Source organism: Hylobates moloch, unplaced genomic scaffold (genome assembly GCF_009828535.3).
Source record: "Hylobates moloch isolate HMO894 unplaced genomic scaffold, HMol_V3 SCAFFOLD_15, whole genome shotgun sequence".
In the NCBI taxonomy this organism is placed as follows: domain Eukaryota; kingdom Metazoa; phylum Chordata; class Mammalia; order Primates; family Hylobatidae; genus Hylobates; species Hylobates moloch.
In genome coordinates, this window is record NW_026652290.1 from 62,641,570 (window position 1) to 62,663,492 (window position 21,923).

Sequence of the window (21,923 nt, forward strand, 5' to 3'; positions counted from 1 at the left end):
GATTTTTAGGACTCTTTAAAGACAGAAGTCCCTCATTCTTGGCCTCTACCTTTCAAGATATAATGGTATTAAGGGCAAAACTTTTTCAGTGTATTACTTTGAGAACTTCATGAGTCAGAATACTTCAATTTTTCAGATTAATGCAAATAAAGTTCAGTTCAAAAAATCTTATTTGGCAAATGTTTCTAGCAATTGGATTTACATTAAGGAAAACCTAATTTCATAGCCTCAATAGCCCAGCATGTAAAGTATGTATTTTCGTGTTCTAGGCAAGAAACAAGAATTTTCACTTCATCTGGCATTTTTCATCAGAAGGCAAATCACAGAGAAGTTAAACTTTGGCCCAGGTGAAGGCTTCATTCATTTCAGCTTCCCATCCTTTGCATTAGTAAAGTCACCCTCCCTTTTTGCATCTGAGAAAGTCAAGATGACCCGGGACATCAAATATTCCGCATCACCACCAATCAGGAGTGGACAAGTAGGAGATGGCCCACTTTGGGTGTCTTTAATTCTTGACTCAATTTCCAAGTGTAACAAAGCACTCCCCCAACTTCCTGTTCTTCTCTCCAGCCTCTCTTGACCATCTCAAGAAAGGAGATGGGTATAACCAGGATCAGGAAGGGGAATGAGCTATTCTTGTCTCTTGCATTCTTTTTTTAAGACCTGCTTGGGTTTATGAATAGTCCAAACCCTGGCAATGCTTTCAGCCTTTTTGACCTTCAAATTCAAAATCAACATGACTTGGGAATAGCCAAGAAAAGGGCCCAAAATACCAGTTTCCCTTGAGGCCTAAATTGTTAAGCAGTTCTCAAAGAATAAGTTAGACTTACAGCAGTTCCATCCGTGAGATGGGGGATCAGGTGAGAACCCATATTGTGGGCACCAAGAGAGGCCTTCCTGGATTTAAGGGTTTGCGCCATAACAGAGCCCAAGCATGCGTAAAGCTCTAAAACCTAATGTGCTCTGCTAAAAAGCCCAGGAGGTCCATCTCACAGGGCAGCAATGACCAGTGTGGTGGGCTTGGGCAGCCATTGCACAAGAACTTCTGCCAAATGAAGAAGGGCCAGAGACCATCTCATCCAAATGTCATCAGCACCAAGAACTCATGTTCAAACAACAGCACACATGCAGACTGAAGGCTCACAAAAGGCCCCCCAGTGGCCCTCCACACCTCATTCAAAATCTGCTCCATCTCTTCTTTCTCTAGAAGAGACTTGAAACCTAGAGATTAGGGAATCTCTAACAATAAAAAAAATTGAAATTCCTCTGAGAGGAGAAACCTATTACCTGAGAATGTGTGGTCAGGTTTTTTGGACAAATGCAAATGTGATCCAATTACCTGTGAATGTTCTCAGAGCTTCTTTACTTCTTTACACTTCTCTAACCGTAACGTGGCAATGTGGCCCTCTGGGAGGTGTGTGCTAGCAGCCATGGGAGTAGAAGGCAGATGCAGGCCCCAGGAAACCTTCAGGAAGACCAGGCTGAAAATAGTCTTCAATCTCAAATCAAGCACCTGTGTCCTCATACTTGCTCAGAAATGGCTTCCACATTCCAAACAGGATTAGACTGTTTGCTCTTACAACACTAAGCCTTCTGTTTTTTGAGCTTCATCAATTGTCTACTTGTTTCCCACTGGACGTTGGTAGTGTCTTCTCAACATGGGTCTATGAAAGGAAATTGAGTAGTCAAGGCTGCCTCTATATTTCATCTTTGTGGCTACAAACTCCAAAATAGAAATGGCTTAGGATAACACAATCTTTACAATGCCACACCACTCCCTAATTAAATTATTTATACTCACTGAAAATGGAAGCATAAGTAAATATTCTCACTTTTCTTTAAAGACTTTAAACGGGAAAGCACTTTGGGGATTTTAAATGCAAAGATGGATAACGCACTGAGAGACAGTGATAGTTCAACACTACTGTAAGGGTTTCTGGGGAGGAAACTGGCCTCTTTCAGGGAAAATGTTCTCAAATATGGGAAACAAAAGGATTATAGATTACACATTACACAAAAAATTAAAAATACAGTGGCTTTATTTCCATTGTTTATAGTCCCCAGTATCCCATCTGATAAGAACCTTCAATTCTATAAACAAAAATATTTCAAGAAAGTATGTTACACAATAGTACACATAAGTAACAGTTTGGCAGAATTTTAAACTCTAGTAGTTCATACCCCCAAAAAACAAATTTTAAAATTCAAAAATAACAGTTTTATTTAACATATGTTACACCTTAACATTTAAAATATCATGCTCTAGTTAAATATTTCGTCAACAGCACTGTATACAAATAAAATATTACATAAAATATATTTAAGAAAATGTTTTGGTCTTTGAACAATAAATAAAAACACAGGCACTTCTACATAGACAGGGAAGCAATTACTACTCAGAATAATAATCTTGTATAAGCAGCATGTGAAAATATGGCAATAATCAATTCTGGAATTTTAAATTGACAAACCATCTAAGCAAAAGTCTGCAACTTCAATCTTTTCACTCAAGTTCAAAATACATATGCCTTCCTGGTCCATATTGAAAATCCACTAACACGATACGGTTGTTAGGGGCAATTCAATCTTCAGTTGGCCATTAAGGAATCATACTCATTTTCAAATACTAAAATTACACTATGATACCACCAGCAAAGCAAATACAAGAAAAATTAAACCCTCTTTCTCCTTATTATGACCATAACATCACAACAAGATAAATTAGATGAGTGTCACACAATGATTCTCATTTTGCAAAATTAATTAACACACGAAAATACTGTTGGGGTGGCAGGAAATTTCCACAGTTGAAAAACTGAATTCCACAACTGACAACTGAAAATTCAGTTTTCTAGACAATTTAAAATTTACCCAAATCCCATAAACATAATTCCATTTCACGAAAACCACTGGATCACGTTTAACAAAGTCTTTGTAGCCAATAGGTTTATAAATACCTGAATTACAAATAAATCAGTCATTATTATGGGAAGTAGGAATATTATAGAAGAGGGCAAACAAAATAACTTAAAATGGTCAAATTCCAGAAACAGGATTTCAGATAAGAGGGTACAAGTTTTTTAAAAATGACCACTAGCCGGTAAGATCAGAATCAATCATCCTGCCATATCATCCGTAAAAAAAATTACCATCTTCCGCTTTCCCTCTTCACGTGAGTACCAAATTGAAGGGTTTCGAGACCCTCAAATGGATATCACTCATAAAGGCAATTGTCATGGTTTAATATAGAAATTACTCTAATGTGAGAAAACAACATGGGAACTATTCAAAATACACCTTTCTATGCAAAACTGAGTTTGTATCTATTTTAGCATTTTAAATGAGCACTCTGCAACTGAGACCAAATATCGATCATCTCTTGAGGTTTTCTACTATGTACTAACATCAGATCTACATAGGAGCAGATGTTATTTTTGTTTTTCTCCTCGATATCAAATGTCCTGAAGCCTTTGTGTTTCTCTGGAACGAGGCCGAGTTTCTGAAGGCACATTCCAGTATAAACGTCATCAATGGGGTAGAGATGGACCTGGTCAGTGATATGGTACAACCGCAGGGCCAGGTGGCCGGAGTAGAGGAACCCCCCTCCCCCTGCATAGGGTGGGTAGAGGCCAGAGTAAACAACTTCTGGGATGTAGTACTTCAGCTTCTTATCCCGATGAGGTCCAGCATTGTGGATCACATCACCTATAAACAGATCTTTGGCTTTGGTCTTGGATAAACTATTCAAGTAATTCAGGATGTGATGGGTGTTCACAAAAACATCGTCATCGCCCTTGAAAACAAACTCAGTGTCTGGGCAGGAAGTACTTACCCACCTGAGAAACAGCACTTCCTTCAGAGACAAGTTGAAGAAAGTGTCTCTGTAGTTCCACATAAGAATGTCTTGGTGCTTCTCACTCTCAAATTTCAGCATATCTGAAAGGTCGGGGTGGTTGTCCTCTGGGGGTGTCTGGCCCAGCAGGAAGACTCGCACCACCGTTTGGTTCCCCGCGTTGCTTTCTTGGCCCCAGGATTCCCGAATTGCTTGCCTTCTGGCAAAATGTGGAGTGAGGGACTTAATCGCCAGCAACAAGAAGGGTTTCTTTGCACACTTGCCCGGCTGATCTATAAGCAGTGAATAATCGCGGCATCTCAAATACAGCAGAAAGTCTTTAAATCTGTCCGGCAAGTTGCTAAAACCGGTAACCACCGACGTGACCCTCAGGTCAGGTTCGCAGTAGTTCAGATGGCTTATATTGGAGAGCCTGCCCGCCTCCCCCGTCTGGTTGGTCAGCATGCTCAGGATGGGGTTGTACTGCCGGTTCAGCTTCTCTTGCTCTCGGTTCCAGTATGCCTCGGGAGGGGTAGCTATCTTCCAGAACTTCTCTTTGGGTATTATTACTTCCCCTTTTCCACTTTTTTCTTGGCTACTGCTTTTGGAGACTTCCATAATCAAATAAATGAAGACATTTGCCATCATCAGGATACCCAACAACTTTATTCTTCGACGTCCAACACTCATTTCTCATATCTGGAATAAAGGGGTGGAGTACTGTATCAATTAATTATCAGTTTGCATTTGCACATACAGTTTATTTTACTTGTCTCCCCAGGAATAGTGGTTTACAGCAAAGACTCTACACTTGCACTGCCTAGGTTCAAATCTTGGCCCTTCCTTTCTAGCTTTGTGATCATGGGCAAGTGGGGTAGTCCATGTCTCAACTTCTCCATATATAAAATGGGAATCAAGCCCACGTCAAAGGATGGTTCTGAGTATATGATGTTATATGGAAAGCTTTTAAAATAGTGCCTGGCTCACAGCAGCACTATGTAAATGACTGTTTTAGACATGCTGAAGCTAGAAATACCTATTATAATAACCTCAGGAGAGTTCAACTTCCTTGCTTACAAAGGCACATACCATGCTTGACAAACTGATTTGCCTAAGTTATAACAAACACATTTTACACTGTGTTTAGTATACACATACACCACAAAACTATTTACACGTGTGATGCACTGTGTGCAGTTCCATGTCATTCACTCTCAAGTTCTCTTCTATTTCATTTGAAAAACTTCAAGTTTTTAAAATGTAGAAACAGGGACTGGTTACGTTGCTCAGGCTGGGCTCGAACTCCCGACCTAAGGTAATCCTCCCGCCTCAGCCTCCCAAAGTGCTGGGATTATAGGTGTGTCTGACCCTATCTTTTTTTTTTTTTTTTTTTTTAATGCTAGTCCCAACCCTGAGTTATTTTCCAACCCACCATTTTACAGATGAGGAAACCAAAGCAGAGAGATTAAGACACTTGCCCAAAGTTGCAGGGCTAGGAAGCAGGAGACAGGAACCACAGAGCATCTCAGAGAGAGAAAATGAAAGCAGACTCAGGACAGCTTTATCCCAATAGCCAAAAACTGGCAACAGCCCAAGTATCAACAGAACAGATGATCAAACTGTGGCATCTGCATACAATGGTATACCCCTCGGCAACAGAAAGGGAAACTATTGTGAATGAAACATTACAACACTACATTGTGAATGAAGGCCAGACCCAAATTTTCATTTCTATTAACTTCAAGAACAGGCAAAACTAATTTAGGTTCTAGAAATCTGAAAGTGATGGAGGTGGTGGGCTTAAAGAAGGATAGGAGGGAACTTCCTGGGGTACAGAAATGTACCATGTAGGTCTTGATCCTGATGAAGGCTCCATGGACGTGTACATTTGTCAAAACCTAAAGTGTATATTTAAGATCTCTATTGTTTGTAGCAAAAAGAAAAAGGGAAATACAAATGATATTTTAGCAAAATATCAAAGGATTTCAGGCTGTGGGCAATGGAAGAATAAAGAATGAGTAATGAGACGGTTTGCTGGGGATATCCAAGGTTCTAACACTATTGACATGGATGACCTATACAAGAACGAACATTTAAACCAAGGTGACATTAAAAATAGCCCAAAAAAGTAGAATGGCAATGTTCTATAAAGAGCTGAGGATTTTCTTATCAGATTAATTCAACTGGGAATTTATCCTTAGGTACTATTACTCATTCCCATTTTATACCTGAGGAGGTACACATTTAAAGAAGGGCAGACTGGAATACCAGCCAAGGCAAACAGATTCCAAGACTGTACCATACCAAAAGGTAGCTACACTTCTCCAACCTCTAAAAGAAAGCTTTGCGACTATTTTAATCTAGTATTTGCTTTTTAAAAGAAGAGGATTTTTAAGTTCACTGTATTCTAACAAACAGTACTAAAGTGGAAAAATTTGTCATGCTGAGAATGCTATAAAACTATTACATATTAGAGAGCCCAGATGAGATCAACAGGAATTCACAAGCTATTGTGTGTCTCTAAAGATCTGCCTAGTAGACCTTCATCTGGTTGCTTGTATTTACTACTGCTGAAACCACCTTTGCAAAAATTATGGACAGTAAGAAATCTAGCATGGCTGACTCCATCTTGCACATCTACCCTCACAGGCTGGCTGTCTCCACTCATTCCTGGGCATAGGCCAAGCTAACCATGGGAGAAATTTAGTTTACAGTTTAACTTGGAAGCAAAGATGGTAACAGTCCCTCCATAAAACTGATCCCTTCCTTGTTCAGGGGGCTGAGGCTAATGAAAGGTCACAAGATTAGGATTGAGAGGGGCCTGAATTCTGCTAAAATGTAAGCACAGTTTTTATAATCCCTTATTGCTCAGGAGTCATGTGGCCAGAAGACGCCACAAGATCTTTGACTTCCCCAAGTGCTCCTGTAGTTAACACCACTATTATAGAAACTAAGATTGGTCTTTTGAATGTTTTTCAGACTTACCCCACCCAGACTAGAGACTCATGACTCCCCCCAACCCCCTGCAGACTCAGCATATGGCTCTGATTGCATCCACAGCCAATCAGCAGCACCCACTCCCTGGTCTCCTGCCCACGAAACTATTCTTGAAAAACCTAACCTCATACCTTTGGAGACTTCAGTGATAACTCCAGTTACTTCTCAAATGCTTCTCAAAAAGAAAAGATTCTCTCTAACTTGGGACAATTCTCCTAATGCTAAAGTGAGCCCTTGACCCAGTACTGCTGTCTCTAGGTCTCAGGCCTTTCCTAGTCTGGAAGGAAGGGCAACAGGAAACGTGTGATGGTAAAAAAACTACAATGAAGAAAAAGATTTGCAAAGGGGCCGGGCACAGTGACTCACGCCTGTAAACCCAGAACTTTGCTTTGGTAGGCCGAGGTGGGCAGATCACTTGAGGCCAGGAGTTTAAGACCAGCCTGGCCAACATAGCAAAACCCTGCCTCTACTAAAAATACAAAAAAGGCATGGTGGTGTACTCCTGTAGTCCAAGCTACTTGGGAGGCTGAGGTTGCAGTGAGCCGAGATCGTGCCACTGCACTCCAGCCTGGGCGACAGAGCAAAACTACTCAGGAAAAAAACAGCACATACTATGAACAGCTCAATACCCGGCAAAAATTTAACTCAGTAAAGGGATTTAAACATTAATAGACCTTCACCAAAATTTCTGGAGTAAAAGAGGACAGCTTAGGGAAGAAAAAAGGAAGCACAGTACTTCACATAGGAGGTTGTGAACTTCCAGGGCTAATTCTCCTAGGAAAGATACAGGGTGAATAATATGTAAAAATGACTCCAGATAATTTAACAAGTTTATACATCTAGATTATGAGGGAAACCATGAATAACTGGAATCCAGCCACAAGCACTTGAAGCCTCTATCACGTAAAACACCAGTCCTTCTTTTGAGGATGCTTTGAGGAATAAGCTTGCTGACCCCTGGCAAGATTTCCAACTTCATCTGCTACAATTCGGTCTTTTATTTCCTCAATCAAGGCCACGCCAAGGTACAGTTCTCACATCATCTTGGCTCAAGACACAGGGATTAATGAATGGCCTTCCCGGGAACACCACCCTCAACTTTCACTTAAGTGCTCAAGGCCTCCAGCCCGCAGGGCATTTTCCTACTCATTTCTCATTGCACGGGATGCCACTTTACCAGGAGAAAATGGAAGCTCAGAGGGGACTGATGATTTGCCTGAATATTATGGAAGAGTTACAGGACAAGGCTTAGACAAGACCACCTTCTGGCTCCCAATCCAGGACTCTCTGGATCTCTTTTTTCTATGAGGCTCAACCACATTCTAGTTACCTGGTCCAGGTCAACAGTGAAGTCCCACAGGCTGATTATGGCACGGGATCATGGTACATTGATAGTTACTAAGAGGCTCCAAAGAAAGAGAAATGGGGGCATCTACAAGCTCCCAGCCCCACCTCAGGAAACAGATCAGCCTTTCTTGTAAAAGACTTCAGATTCCCAAAGGCTCAATTTGAGGCAACTCTTCCCATTACTTGCTAAAGGGTATTTCTTTCAAGCCAATCTGAAGAGGAACGTGGAAAACACAAGATTCTCAACTGCACATTTCCATCAAGGTTAAATGTCATCGTGCACTTCTGACCTGGGCACAGTGTCTTGCATGAGAACTCGGCTTCTAGTAGGCTCTTAGAACAAAGCCAAGTTCATGGAAAGGAGGATAAAGCAGTGACCCCCATAAAAATATCTGTGGGAAAAAGCTCTCTAAATATCTGACTAAACATTCCCATCGCAGACAGAAAACCCAATTCCAGTGTCCTTTCTTCAGCAGGAAATTACATTGCGTAAGAAGAATTTAAGAAAACTTACCCCAAAGCTGGGGGAAGATGTTATAAACTCTCGCTGTGAAACACAGACTTTCTGTTGTAACAGAAATAAGAGAAAACCCCATATACAAACACAAAGCAACCTTAGCTTTTTACCTTGTCCCCAACAGGGACAGAACAGTTTTGAAACTTCAGTTGGTTTTGTTTAATGAAATGAAAATATTTAGAAAGACAGTATAACAAAGAAAACCTTAGCTGAAAAATGGCTTACAAAACAGTACAGACATGATGCTGAAACTATGTGACAATCTAGATAAAATACTACAAAAAAACAAAGTGGGTTTATTCAGGGAGGTGGGATGAGAGGGTGTTTTCACATCCTTTAACGCTGCCCAACGGCCTGCCCTGTAAGCAGCCTCTTCCGCCGCACGCTGGGGACCGGGACACAGCACACAGCCCCATGCGGGGTTCCCTGTTCCACAGCCCACCCCCAGCCTGTGTCAGCATCGCCGTATTCGACCCCTGCAGTGCTGCATAGAGGCTGTCATAACACCCATCCCTATTACCTGCACACCTTCCCTTGTGCCTGTGCCACGTCCTAAGGGCTCCCACATGTAATAGTGAAACATGAACACACCTGCCTTAACAAATATGTACCAGGCACCAGCAATCCTTTGAGGCAGATACTCTAAATTCCCACTGCTTATTTCACTGAGGCACAGGGTAGGGGGCACGGGGTGGGTGGACAAGTGACTGAACTTGTCCAATGTCACACAGCTGGTAAATGGTAGAGCCAGGACTCAAACCCAGGCAACGATAGCTCCAGAGTGTGAGTTTTCAACCATCACACAATCACGGAAGCAAACGCTGCTGCATATGGTTATGACTGCAGGAACTGAAGGGATTTTTGTCTTATTTTCCATGGTTAATCTTCTTAAAGTAACTTTTTAAAAGCTCTGTATTTATACATTTTAACCCACAAAACTACGAGTCAACAATCAGATATGGGAGGCAGTGTACTATCCTAAGTAACATTAGTGACTCTACAGGCTAGGCTCTGGGCAAAAGGCAGCCCCCATTCATCTCTCGCCTAAAAGAAAATGAGAAAAAACGAGGCTCTGAGAGTCCTAGGTTCCCAGCCAGCAAGTGATGGAGTCAGGCCTTGCACCCAGGCCTTCTAGTTCTAGTTTCTTCTACACATTGCACTGGAACATGGGAAAGATTACCAAGCTGTGAAAACAGACAGTGACTCACGTGGACTTTATGACCCTGGGGAAGCCAATTTCTCAAGACCTTAGTTTCTTGGCTAAGAGGCTGTTTTTAATTTTTTTTTTCTCCCATGCAAAACCATGATTTTCAAAGGCACCCATTTTCCTATTGTCCCACTGTTCTATTAATCAGAAGCTATGGGCTGGGTGCCATGGCTCACGCCTGTAACCCCAACATTTTAGGAAGCCAGGGTGAGAGGATTGCTTGAGCCCAGGAGTTCGAGACCAACCTGGGCAACATAGCAAGACCCCATGTCTACATTAAAAAAAAAATTAGCTGGGCGTAGTGGCATGCACCTGTGGTCCCAGCTACTCAGCAGGCTGAGATGGGAGGGCTGCTTGAACCCAGAATATCCAGGCTGCAGTGAGCCGAGATTGTACCACTGTATTCCAGGCTGAGTGACAGAGTGAGACCCTATCTCTTTAAAAAAAAAGAAAAAAGAAAAAAGAAAAATCAGAAGCTATGATCCCTCCTCCCCCAGGACTCCCTTCCACCCATCCACATGAGATGACCTTCAGTTGGTTTCACTCTGACCAAAGCAAAGGTCTTCAATACCTACTTAGCCCACACAGGCTATTTTCCTTAGGACTCAAATACTGAAACAATTCCAATGTTTCATTCATGGACACTAGACTGGGAATCGCTGAACCCAATGACCGTAAAAAGGTTCCCTTCAATTCCGAGAGCCCTGTAGCACTGAAGCAAAACTACTGGCCAGAAAACATTTGAATGTGGCCACCAACAGCCATGAGGACTCTCTCCCAGAACTCAGGCAGGGTCTGACTCCCCTGCCATGGGCTCAGGCAGGCTAAAAAGATGCCCAACAGTAACTAGCCAGGGACAGAACGAGCAATACGTACAAGCCAGACCCAAGACCTGTACCAAGACTGCCCTGCACTTTCTCCTGCTGCCAAGATTAAGGATGAAAGAAAAGCGAGGCCTCCTTGTAACCGTGAAATAAAATGACCAGTCACCCCCACCCACTCAGGCTGAGAGAAAGGGGCTGGAAATCCAAGCTTCTGACTAAACCCCAGGAGTGTCAGAGCTAGCAGCCTCCATGTCTAGGGGGCATCCTGGTTCCTGCTTACTTTCCTGCTCCAACAGGACACACAAATCCTCAGAGAGAAACAGCCCAAGTCCCCTGCCATATCACAAGGCCAGAGGAGCATGTTCACTCTGCCCTTTGCCCTCCCCACCACCTCCGGGAGTCTGGCAAGAGTAGTTTACCTAAGTCCTCAACTCTCTGGCTGTCCCATCTGTTGCCTGGTCCTTGCCAGCCCTTTCCAGGTTCTGCTCAGATAAACAGAGACAGAGACAGTTTGCAGCTAAATGGCTCTAGGGGAGAGAACAGCTCCCAGCACTGCTGGCAGATGGTGGAGTGATAAGGGTGTGAGTGGAGCAGCAAAGTGGAACCAGAAGAGCTGGGCCACATCTAGAGCTTGTTCCTTGACTGGGGAAAGAGGCCTGGCCTGGGTTCTCGCCGGGACAAGGGAGCCTCAGGACTCCGCAGATTCCCTCACCAAGAGGCTGGCACTCAGCTAAGATGATGGTCTGCCTCTGCTCTCCAGTCTGTAAGTCACGGAACGACTGTCAGCTAGATTTAAGGAATTTGGTTCCCAGCCATTACTTTTAGCCTTCATGTTCAAAATTAAAAGGGAAACGTATTTATAATTAATCTACTCACCTACACAGTCCCACAGGTGACATTATAGATCAAAGCATCTGGCAGGACATATTCTGGTCCCCACTGATTACAACCCCCCGAAAGCCCAGTGTGGCCAATTTTCTCAAATGATATTCATCATTTCAAATCAAATTAGCTACCAGATGTATTCTTCAAATAAACACATACAGAACTTTTGGGAAAAAAGGAGAAGGGAATTAACCCTCCCAGAGGCCATTCTGCCCTGCCTTTAGTAAAACTGAAGAGGGTTTTAGGTCTAGGTGGAAAGATTATGCAGTTTAAAAATAAGGGTAGCAGATGTTTGAGGATGGAGATGTCCCAGATCCATTTTCAGACTGGAAAACCAGTTTGACATCTGGAGTGAGAAGACCAGGATTAAATTCTGGTTATGCTACCTACTGGCTCTGTGACCTTAGGCAAGTTACCCGACCTCCCTAAGCCTCACTTTCCTCCTTTGTAAAATGGGATGACACAACCTCCAATAGCTCTTCAGGGGTCTGCCTTTCTCCACCAAACCCTAAATGAAGCACATTTCTCAAAGTTCTGTCCTTCACTGCCTCTTTAGTAGTCTTCTCTTTACAAACTCATCCATTCAATGCCATGAGCATCACCTCCAAAAGGAGGGTTCACGGGTCAACCAACTAACTCCAGATATTAGCTTCCACATGCCTTGCGGAGTCCCTCTTCCTCGGGCCTCCGTGTGCAATGGATCAAGCTCCCAGGCACCTGGTGAAAACCCCACATTACCTTGAGTTGCTTCCTGCTCTGCGCATTCAGCCAGGAGCCAGGTGCTTCCATAACGCCACTGGCAGCTCCCTCCTCATCTCTCCTCTATTCCACAGAGCCTGCAATAGCCTACAGCCTCCTTTCCCACTATGCTCCCAAATATGTCCTATTTCCCAAGTCTTCAGTCCCCTGGACACACCCTCCCTGCTCATGCTGTTCCCCCAGTTCCCCCAGACCACCACCAATATGCTACTGCTCCCTCAGAGCCTAACTCTAGCTATGTATCTGTTGTTTTCTAGAACTCCTTTCTTCTCCATTCCCAGAGGTTGAACTCAGGGCTTCATCACTTCTTTCTCTCTTCTAAGAGATTTCCTGCCCAAGGGTATGCCCCAGCCTCAACACCAGCCTCACTACCCAGGAGTCAGGCTATCTGCTCCTGATCAGGATGCCTCTGCCTGGGAACCCTCCACAGTCAAGGTCTTCACACTGCACCACCATTACACTCCAGCACATGGTACCTGAGACTCACCCAGCATTTGCTAAAGGAACAGATACTTTGGTCATCTGGACAAGTTTACTGAACACAGTGTTCAGTAGAAACCAGATTATATATATATATATACACCCTTTCTCCTAAGAGATGACAATGGAAAAATCACATGTGTGCTGAATTACAGACACGTTTATAGAAAACTATCTCACTTATTAAGAACTAAAGGATAACAGAAAAATTTAAATAACTTGCTAGACTTAGGGGAGATAAGAATTTCAGCAGTGCTGACTCCATGTTAGACGTGAGGGTGGGGATAAGATCTGAAGAGGTAAACTGGGGTGAGAAGTACAGCCGCCCCCTCATTTCCCACAGTCAGCCCCAGACCACCAAAGGCAGCAGACTCATGGGTGTGCAGGTGTGTGGGATTCAGCAGTGCTTCCAGGTGAGGGTGCCATCTTCTTCCGCAGCAGACCGTGATCCCTCCTGCACCCTATCCCAAAATGGGGCATCTCTACCTCCTTTCTGGAGAGGGATGGACCTCCAGCAATTGTAACCTACAAGGCCATGACAGTCATGGGAAGCATACCTAGAGGAAGATCCTTAGTACACATTTGCAACCTGGGGGCATCTACTTACCTAAAGTGGGACAATCACTTTTTGTTTTTGAGACAGGGTCTCTGCTGTCGCCCAGGCTAGACTATAGCTGCCTGATTATTGCAGCCTCAACCTCCCAGGCCCAAGCCATCCTTCCACCTCAGCCTCTCGAGTAGCTGGGATGCACCACCACACCCAACTAATTTTTTAAATTTTTTGGTAGAGATGAGGTCTCCTCATGTTGCCCCAGCTGACAGTCATTTTAGAAAAGAAATACTGGAAGGCAAGCAGTCCCTTCCTGGGGAGCTTAGTGCATTTTGGAAGCCCTTGGTAAGAGCTTGTACATGGCTTGGTAAATGCTTCCACTCCAACCTCTAGGACCTGTGTACAAGCAGGGAGGCTCTCAGTGAGCCCTCAGAAGTCTCTAAAGACTTCTCTCTGATTCATCCTTCTGCTTTCTTAGATGAGCTGCACAGAATGTTTTTCAGTCTGGGTTCAACCAGCAGGTAGAAACCAAACAGTAATCTAAGCAAGGAAAGTTTAATACAATAAATATGATACTTGAGTAAACTATAAAGCTGGAATAACAATCTAAAGGATGCCCTGGAACAGATGAAAAATATTCCCCAAAATTTGGTAGGGCAGGGGGTTTTTCTGAATTTGTTGAAGAAAGTATAGATGGCAGAAAAACTCCTGGGTACTTAGGCCAGAGATCCCCCCCAGTCACCAAGCAGCAGGGGCAACCCTCTAGGGTACAGGCAAGCAAGTCTGGGTATAGACAGTCAAGCAGACAGAAGGAAGGAGGGGCACACACAGGGAGTCATCGGGTGCTGCTGGACCGGAGTGAAGAGGCCTCCGTCCATAGGAGCTTGCTGTGTCAATGTATACCCTAGGCCAGAGCAGCTTAGGGTTGTGCTCAGGACAAAGATCAGGTGGCTAGCTAACCAGATGGCCAGCACCAGGGAGGCTTGGGGTACACACATGGGGGCTGAGAGGCTGTAGGAAGCAATGATCTGGGTTGGATGAGGACCACCCAGTCTTAGACTCCTGGTACCACCACTGATGCCAGAGCTGTAGAAAACAGAGCAACAGATGCTGGAGAAAGGTGTGCCCTGCAGGAATATAGGAGTGCAGGAAAAGCACGCGCATGCGCACACATGAAATCCCTTCCTCATACAAGGTCCCCTTCAGAGCCCTCTACTTACAAAAGGCAAAGAAAAAACATTAAAAGGGCCCAGACCCATTTTCAGAGATCAGGTAACTGAGGGTGAATTTGGAGCAGAAAGGCAATACTTAAAAACTGGCACAAGTTATAGATCTCTACATCACCAACCCAGAGTCATTTCTAACAATGAACATTTTTATTTAAGTCTGGGGTTTGGGGAAAAGGGGGTATAAAACATGGGTCCTATACGCTGAATTGGCAGAGGTAATAAATACGTGACAGCCCTTTAGTCAACAGCAGGGGACAAGGCAGGATCTGAGTGGGGGGGCTTCCAACAGGGCAAATTTCAGAAATGTAGAGAGAAGCAGGGCAAGCAAGACATGGGGTAGGGGCACAGAGTGTCTGCAGGCAGAGATGGACACAGCCAGTTCATGGACAGACAGGTTCTGAGGCCACACTAGAAGGGCAGGTAGGAGCTGGTGGGGCCCAGGGCTGCTAGGAAGAGGGTATGTGACGCTGTGGCTAAGTGGACAAATGCTGCTGCTGGATGGACTAGAGGAATGTGTTTTTTTTTTCATATCCCTTCTACTTAAAACAGAAAACTGATCACATCACATAGGAACATGAAATAAGGGAAAAAATGAAGAACTCCAAGTTGGATGCCCATTGATTACAATTTTAGTTGGTTTTGTTGTCCCGAAGACTTAATTTCTCTAAAGCAGATTCAGCTCACAGGGGAAGAGTCATTTGTCTTCTGTCGGATCTCTAACTCCCCTGACAGAATATAGGTAAACGTGGTCTGCCTTATCAAATTTTTTTGGGGGGCGGGGGGGACAGGGTCTTACTGTCACCCAGGTTGAAGTGCAGTGGCGCAATCACAGCTCACTGCAGCCTCAACCTCCTGGGTTCAATCAATCCCCCCGCACTTCAGCCTCCTGAGTAGCTGGGACTACAGGCATGTCACCACACCTGGCTAATTTTGGTATTTTTTGTGGAGACAGGGTTTCGCCATGTCGCCTAGGCTGGTCTCAAACTCCTGTCCTCAAATGATCCACCTGCCTCAGCCTCCCAAAGTGCTGGGATTACAGGCATGAGCCACCCCACCCAACGGCTTTACCAATTGCTAATCAATGAGCTTATGAGTTGTTTCTGATTTTTCCTATAACTGAAAACACATAAACACCCTCCTAGACACATCATCATCTGGTTATTTCTGGAGGAAACATTATGAAGGGAACCCAACCTTTTAAAGTCAGTTAGCATAGAATCAAGCTATTCCCCTCACTCTCACCCTTAACCTCCCACCAAAAGGAAAGGTCAGACTGATTTATCCTCTCGTTGTATACCCAAGAGCATGAAGTCATCCACACTGACAGTGAATACTGTACTCCTATTTATTTTTTTTTTTTTGCGATGGAGTCTTGCTCTGTCGTCCAGGCTGGAGTCAGTGGTGCAATCTCAGCTCACTGCAACCTCTGCCTCCCGGGTTCAAGTGATTCTCCTACTTCTGCCTCCCAAGTAGCTGGGACTATAGGTGCCCACCACCATACCCAGCTAATTTTTGTATTATTTAGTAGAGATGGGGTTTCGCTATATTAGCCAGGCTGGTCTCGAACTCCTGACCTCAAGTGATCTGCCCACCTCAGCCTCCCAAAGTGCTGGGATTACAGGTCTGAGCCACCGCACCCGGCCACTGTCCTCCTTTTTAATCTTTACCAAAAAAGAACATCTCCCTGTTTTAATTGACGCCATCTTTTCATATGCTTCCTTCCTGGTCTTCCTACTCCCCTATGCCCTTTGCCCATTTTTAATGTTGGGATGTTCTCATCTCATTTAATCTCCACAACAAGCTAAAAAATGTGAGGCAATTAGTTTGAGGTCACAGAGCTAATCCCAGTGGAGCCAGTGTTTGGACTTCGGCCCCAACCCTGGGTCTAAGCTCTTATACTTTGTACCACACAACACCGTTGCTCGAGGAGGATAGAGAATCCCCAAATAAAGTTGTACTTTTAAAAAATTAAGGTACCAAAATTATTGCATTTGTGGATACCCACCCAGGAAGATGTAAACCATTCCAAGGAAAGGCAGGGGAAATTGAATTTTTTTTTTCCAAATTGATAGGAGAAAGTAATAATGTCGACAACAAAATGGCCGGTTGGGAACCACTCAGTGGTTTAACATATCCAGGGGTCCTGGTCTGGTAACACTTCCGCACCATAGGCAGAATCCCCTGCGGATGTGTTTTGTGATGACTTAGTTTTGATTATTCATACAAAAGGATGAGAGACTGCCGGGGCTTAAACTAGCCTCGTCTTAAACACCTGTCAGAGCCGGCTACAGGTGGAGAAAATCTGCCTTTCCTTCCCTCCAACATCACAGCCTGCAGTGAAGGGAGACCAGCACAGCCTTACAACCTGCCACAGGGTTGGGACGGTGGCACAGGGCTGGTCCAGACCCCAGCTCTCCTGTGACAGAAAAGGGATCAAAGAACCAGCGTTACCCACCAACTGTACCATCTCACTCTTGGTGTGTGTGGGGGGTGAGGGCGGGTAAAGGGTCTGGCCTGTGTTCTGTGTTGCCCCATCTGGTCTTGAATTCCTGGGCTCAAGTGATCCTCTCACCTCAGCCACCAGCTCGTAGCTGGGACTCCAAGTGTGCCACCACGCCTGGGTTACCTCATTCTTTTACTTGTTTTTCAACAACATGCACATGAATTCACACACAGATTGTGACCAATTTCATTACCAGAAAGAAGCTCCAAGAATTTCTATACCAGGGCCTTATAGACCATCCACTGTAATACCTCTTTTACAGCACAGGAGACCAAGGCACAGGGAGACAGAGCCTTGCCCAAGGCTGCCCTGGGGAGGAGAACCAGGATTACTACCACGAGTACCAGGGGACTGGGGAGTCCATTAGTCAAAATTATCATTAGTAACAAAGTCTTTTTCTCACAGTCTATAGCTTCCATTCTGGGCTATCAACATAAAAACAAAAGAGCCAATGGCCCGAAATTAGCCAGGTGTGGTGGCTCATGCCTGTAATCCCAGCTACTAGGAAGGCTGAGGCGCTTGAACCCGGGAACCCGGGAGGCAGAGGCTGCAGTAAGCTGAGATGTACCACTGCACTCCAACCCAGCCTGGGCGAGAGTGAGACTCTCTCTCTAAAAAAAAAAAAAAAAGCGCCAATGTATCACCTCTTCCTCCCACCCCACTGCCCCCACCCAGATTGGGCTGCTTATATTTCTTCCCCCTTGCTGTTACCACCACCTCACCCACATTTATCTGACTTAGCACACTGTGTGATAACAGGTCTGACACACCAAGGACTCCTGGGCAGAGTGGGCCATATTCACTTCCGCATCTCTAGTGCCTACCACTCAACACACAATCAATAAATATGAGAACAAGAAGGGGAGGGACAGTAAAGGAACCAGGACCTAACCTAAGGACATTTTGTATTCTTTGACCATTTTGATCAAACATTTTAAACACTGCTCTAGCAAACCATTCTTGGGTAATTTCACACATGCCCCCCTCCCCAGCATCCCTCCCCCGGTCCCTGGCTCTGTGCCAGTCCTGGCCCTCTTCTCCTTAAGTATCCTAAGCATCTACCAATTCTGGAGCTTTCCCCTCTAGGCCTCACTCCTCAAGACAGAATTACGTGGTGTCATCTCAAGGCAGTAAATCACCTAAAAACATGACTCAGGAAACACATACAATTAAATAAATCTATAAACAAACATAGGCCTCAGGGATGGGGGAGGTGAGAAAGAAGGCAATTAAAAATTAATAGAAACGCACAAGCATAAATTACATTTACTGGACTAGAAACAGAATCCCATTATATAAACTGTTATCAAAGTGACCTTGTGCAAGTGCTTCTGGAAATAAGTAGGCCATCGGCCCCATCTTGGCAGTCTTGGCGTAGAGATTGCGGGGGGAGGAAGAGGGGAAGGAAGGGGGAAGGAAGGAGGAATCTGTTGTCTGTTATGTGGGCTCCTCATGTCTACAGACACATACAGACAAGGAGACTATTTTCACATAGGTATGAAAAAGTGATTACTGTCATTTTACATAGTAAAATGTACAAGAATTCAACTAATGACCAATTTACAAAATTTAAAGATGACCCCTCTCAAATTCATAAGATCAACTTTCAAAAGTACACCATTCCCCATCACCTAGTTCCATTGGTGTGATAACTGGCCACACACAGAGAAGCACAAATTTTAAATTTTAAAACAAGCATTTTAATATTAAGCACTCAGGCAATCAAATTCAATCCATTATTTTCCCTGGCAAAAAGAATAATCTATGGCAGGGGTCCCCAAACCCTGGGCCACGGACCCCTAGCGGTCCATGGTCTGTTAGGAACAGGGCCACACAGCTGGTGGTAAGCAGTGGTGGGCAGGCCTGCAAGCATTACTGCCTGAGCTCCGCCTCCTGTCAGATCAGCTCGACATTACATTCTCACAGGAGGGCGAACCCTTTGTGAACCGCGCATGCAAGGATCTAGGTTGCATGCTCCTTACGAGAATCTGATGCCTGATGATCTAAGGTGAGACAGTTTCATCCCGAAACCATCTCGCATGTCCTCCCACCCTGGAGTCCGTGGAAAACTCTTTCACAAAGCCGGTCCCCAGTGCTAAAAAGGTTGGGGACCACTGATCTACCTCGCTTCCATCAGGTACTCTACAGACAAACTCTTTCAAAACAACCACTGCCCTTCCAATTCTATTAAATTATACTTGGCAATTCTTGTCTCTCAAGAACCGTAAGTCTAACCAACATGATAAAACTCCGTCTCTGCAAAAAAATACAAAAATTAGCTGGGCATGGGGGCCTGTAGCATGTCTGTTGTCCCAACTACTCGTGAGGCTGAGACAGAAGAATCGCTTGAACCCAGGAGGTGGAGGTTGCAGTGTACCCAGATGGTGCCACTGCACTCCAGCCTGAGTGACAGAGTGAGACCTTGTCTTAAAAAAAAAAAAAAAAAAAAAAGAACTGTAGACTTTGAGAGCATCCCTGACATTTCCCTGCAAGATAAACGTTTACATTTGTCTTCCTTCCAAAATAAAAATATAACCTCAAAATCAGAAAAGCATTGTTTGAACATGCTGCAACTTGAGATTACATATAGCATATTAAAAATAACCTTTTGTAACTTCAATAAATATTTACAATTATACCAATGACATTCATTGTATTTTAAGTAATTTAATAAACTGCTTTGGGAAGTCTCAATTTCTTGGTAGTTAGGATGAAGGTTTCCAGTGACACATTTTCTTAAAAGAGAATATGCCCTTGGTTACAGTGAAGGGGACACCAGAAAGTGAGGTACTACAACTTCAGACTGCAGGACTCCTCGGCTTATCCATCTGGAGTCTTGTAGGGGAGCAGCTTGGAGAGAGCTGCCTGACTCGCTCTTCCAAAAGCAGGCACAAAGAGTGCAGAAAGTTCTGCAGAATAGGCATGTGTAGAGATTTTTAAATAATGTTGTACTAGGCCAGGCACAGTGGCTTACACCTGTAATCCCAGTGCTTTGGGAGGTGGAGGTGAGAAGATCGCTCGAGGCCAGCCTGGGCAACATAGAGAGACCCTGTCTCCACAAGAATAAAAAATACATAAAAATAATATTGGATTAAAGTGCATGGTATGATACTTTGGGGAAGGGAAAAAAATAGAGAAATGAGATAAAGGTATCAAGGACACTCCTTATAATAAAACAAATTAACCACTGCCCACCTAGTGCCCACCCATTAGCTGAGTGGGGGCTTGTCTATATGCCATGGGCGCAACTGGATACACAGTCAAGTGGTGACTGAGGTGTCTTCATTTCACAGAAAAGTAAACTGGCTCACTGGATCGGAAAGTTGTCTGATGTTCCCAGAAAAAGTAGCGGGAGAGGGCAGGAACTAAGAATCCAGATGGGCCGCCGCCAGCCCAGAGCTGCATGGAGGGAAATGGGCATCCCCATTCTCGCTGAGCACATCCAAGCTGATCCTTGATCCAGGCAGGCCACCCCTAAAACCCCTCCCGGAGGCCTCTAGACACCAGCACCCCTTAACAACAACTACTATCCTCCACCCATACCTCCGCTCAGCCTGGTTTCTCCTGGCTTAAAACATCCCTTATCTTGCTTCTCTCCATCTTTACCCCCATCCTTGAAGGCCCAGGTTCAAATCCTGTCTCCTCCTCCATGAGGACAGCCTCGATTCCCCCACTCCATCGATTTCATCCTCTCCTCCTGGCACTCAGGATCCCCCAAAAGGAGTACCAAGCCCTCACCGCCTGGAATCCACTCTCTTGGCTATGATGCTTCCCAGGAGAAATGGTTCCAGGTGAGCCGGGAGGCTGGAACTAAGCAGCCTGTTCCTCAGGTGGCAAATGACAGCCAAGGGCTGGCAGGCCCCGCCCACAGCACCCAGCCACTAAGTGCCAGCGCTCCTCCTCTCACACTGAGCATCCAGTTAAATTGGGCTCCCTCTAGGATGCTGCCTCTTCTCCACAGTCAGAGATCATCCTCCTCCCAGAGGACAACACTTCTAGTGACGTGTGACCCTGGGTGGCAACTTCAGAGCAAGGTGGCAAACAAGCAAACCAGCTCCCTGCTCCGTGCTCCATCTCGGATTCCTGTCCCGCCCCTTCTCCCTTTCTCAAAGGCTGGTTAAATCCCAACACCTTACTGACAAGTGTTTCAGGACTGTTCTTTTCAAGTTGTTTCTTTTTAAATATCAAAATAAACCATATACATTTTAAAATATGTATCCTCAAAAAAAGTAACACTTTGGCCTTTTATCCAAATGTTCTATATAAGGGGAGGCATCATTCAGGCCTTCAACCAAGACTTGCTTCCATATTTAAAGAAGTGCAATAGTAACATAGCTTTCTCTGGCCACCTGCCAAGAAAAGTTTTTGTCACCACGGTAAAAAGAGAACACGTTTGCTCAGTATGTGGGCACCCTATTGAACTGCTTAGAAACTGGGCCTCTTTTACCAAGCAATTTAAGTCACCTCAGTTTTAAGCGAGCCTCTGCACGTTCCCTTCATATACCGTAGGTGATCACATATGTGGAGGGACCAGGGACCACAGCAATCCCGATGCCACGGGCTTCCAGTCTCCCTGGTCTGCCTCTCACTCTCCCTGGGGGCATCCAACCCTCTCCCCCAGCCTCCACTATCTCTAAATTGATGACTGCACATTCTGTGGTCCAGTGTGACCTCCTCTCTCTCCCTCTCTGGATGGTGCCCATGGGCCCTTAGTCGTGAGTGGCGTAGAGAAGAAAATAAAGAATCATCACCCTGAAGCCGCTGGTGGCTACCTGAAGCTTCATGATACCATT

The 21,923-nt window shown here is 44.7% G+C and overlaps 1 protein-coding gene across 2 annotated transcripts in view; it reads right to left on the reverse strand.

Annotated features, from left to right (window-relative positions):
- Positions 1–2,021: 2,021 nt before the first annotated feature.
- B3GNT2 (UDP-GlcNAc:betaGal beta-1,3-N-acetylglucosaminyltransferase 2) overlaps positions 2,022–21,923 on the reverse strand; it is a 29,670-nt gene continuing 9,768 nt past the window's right edge. For both annotated transcript variants that reach the window (XM_058428368.1, XM_032177249.2), the window contains exon 2: positions 2,022–4,531. In XM_058428368.1, coding sequence (XP_058284351.1) covers positions 3,329–4,522 — 1,194 coding nt within the window. In that variant the 5' untranslated portion in view covers positions 4,523–4,531 and the 3' untranslated portion in view covers positions 2,022–3,328. The remainder of the gene's footprint in view (positions 4,532–21,923) is intronic.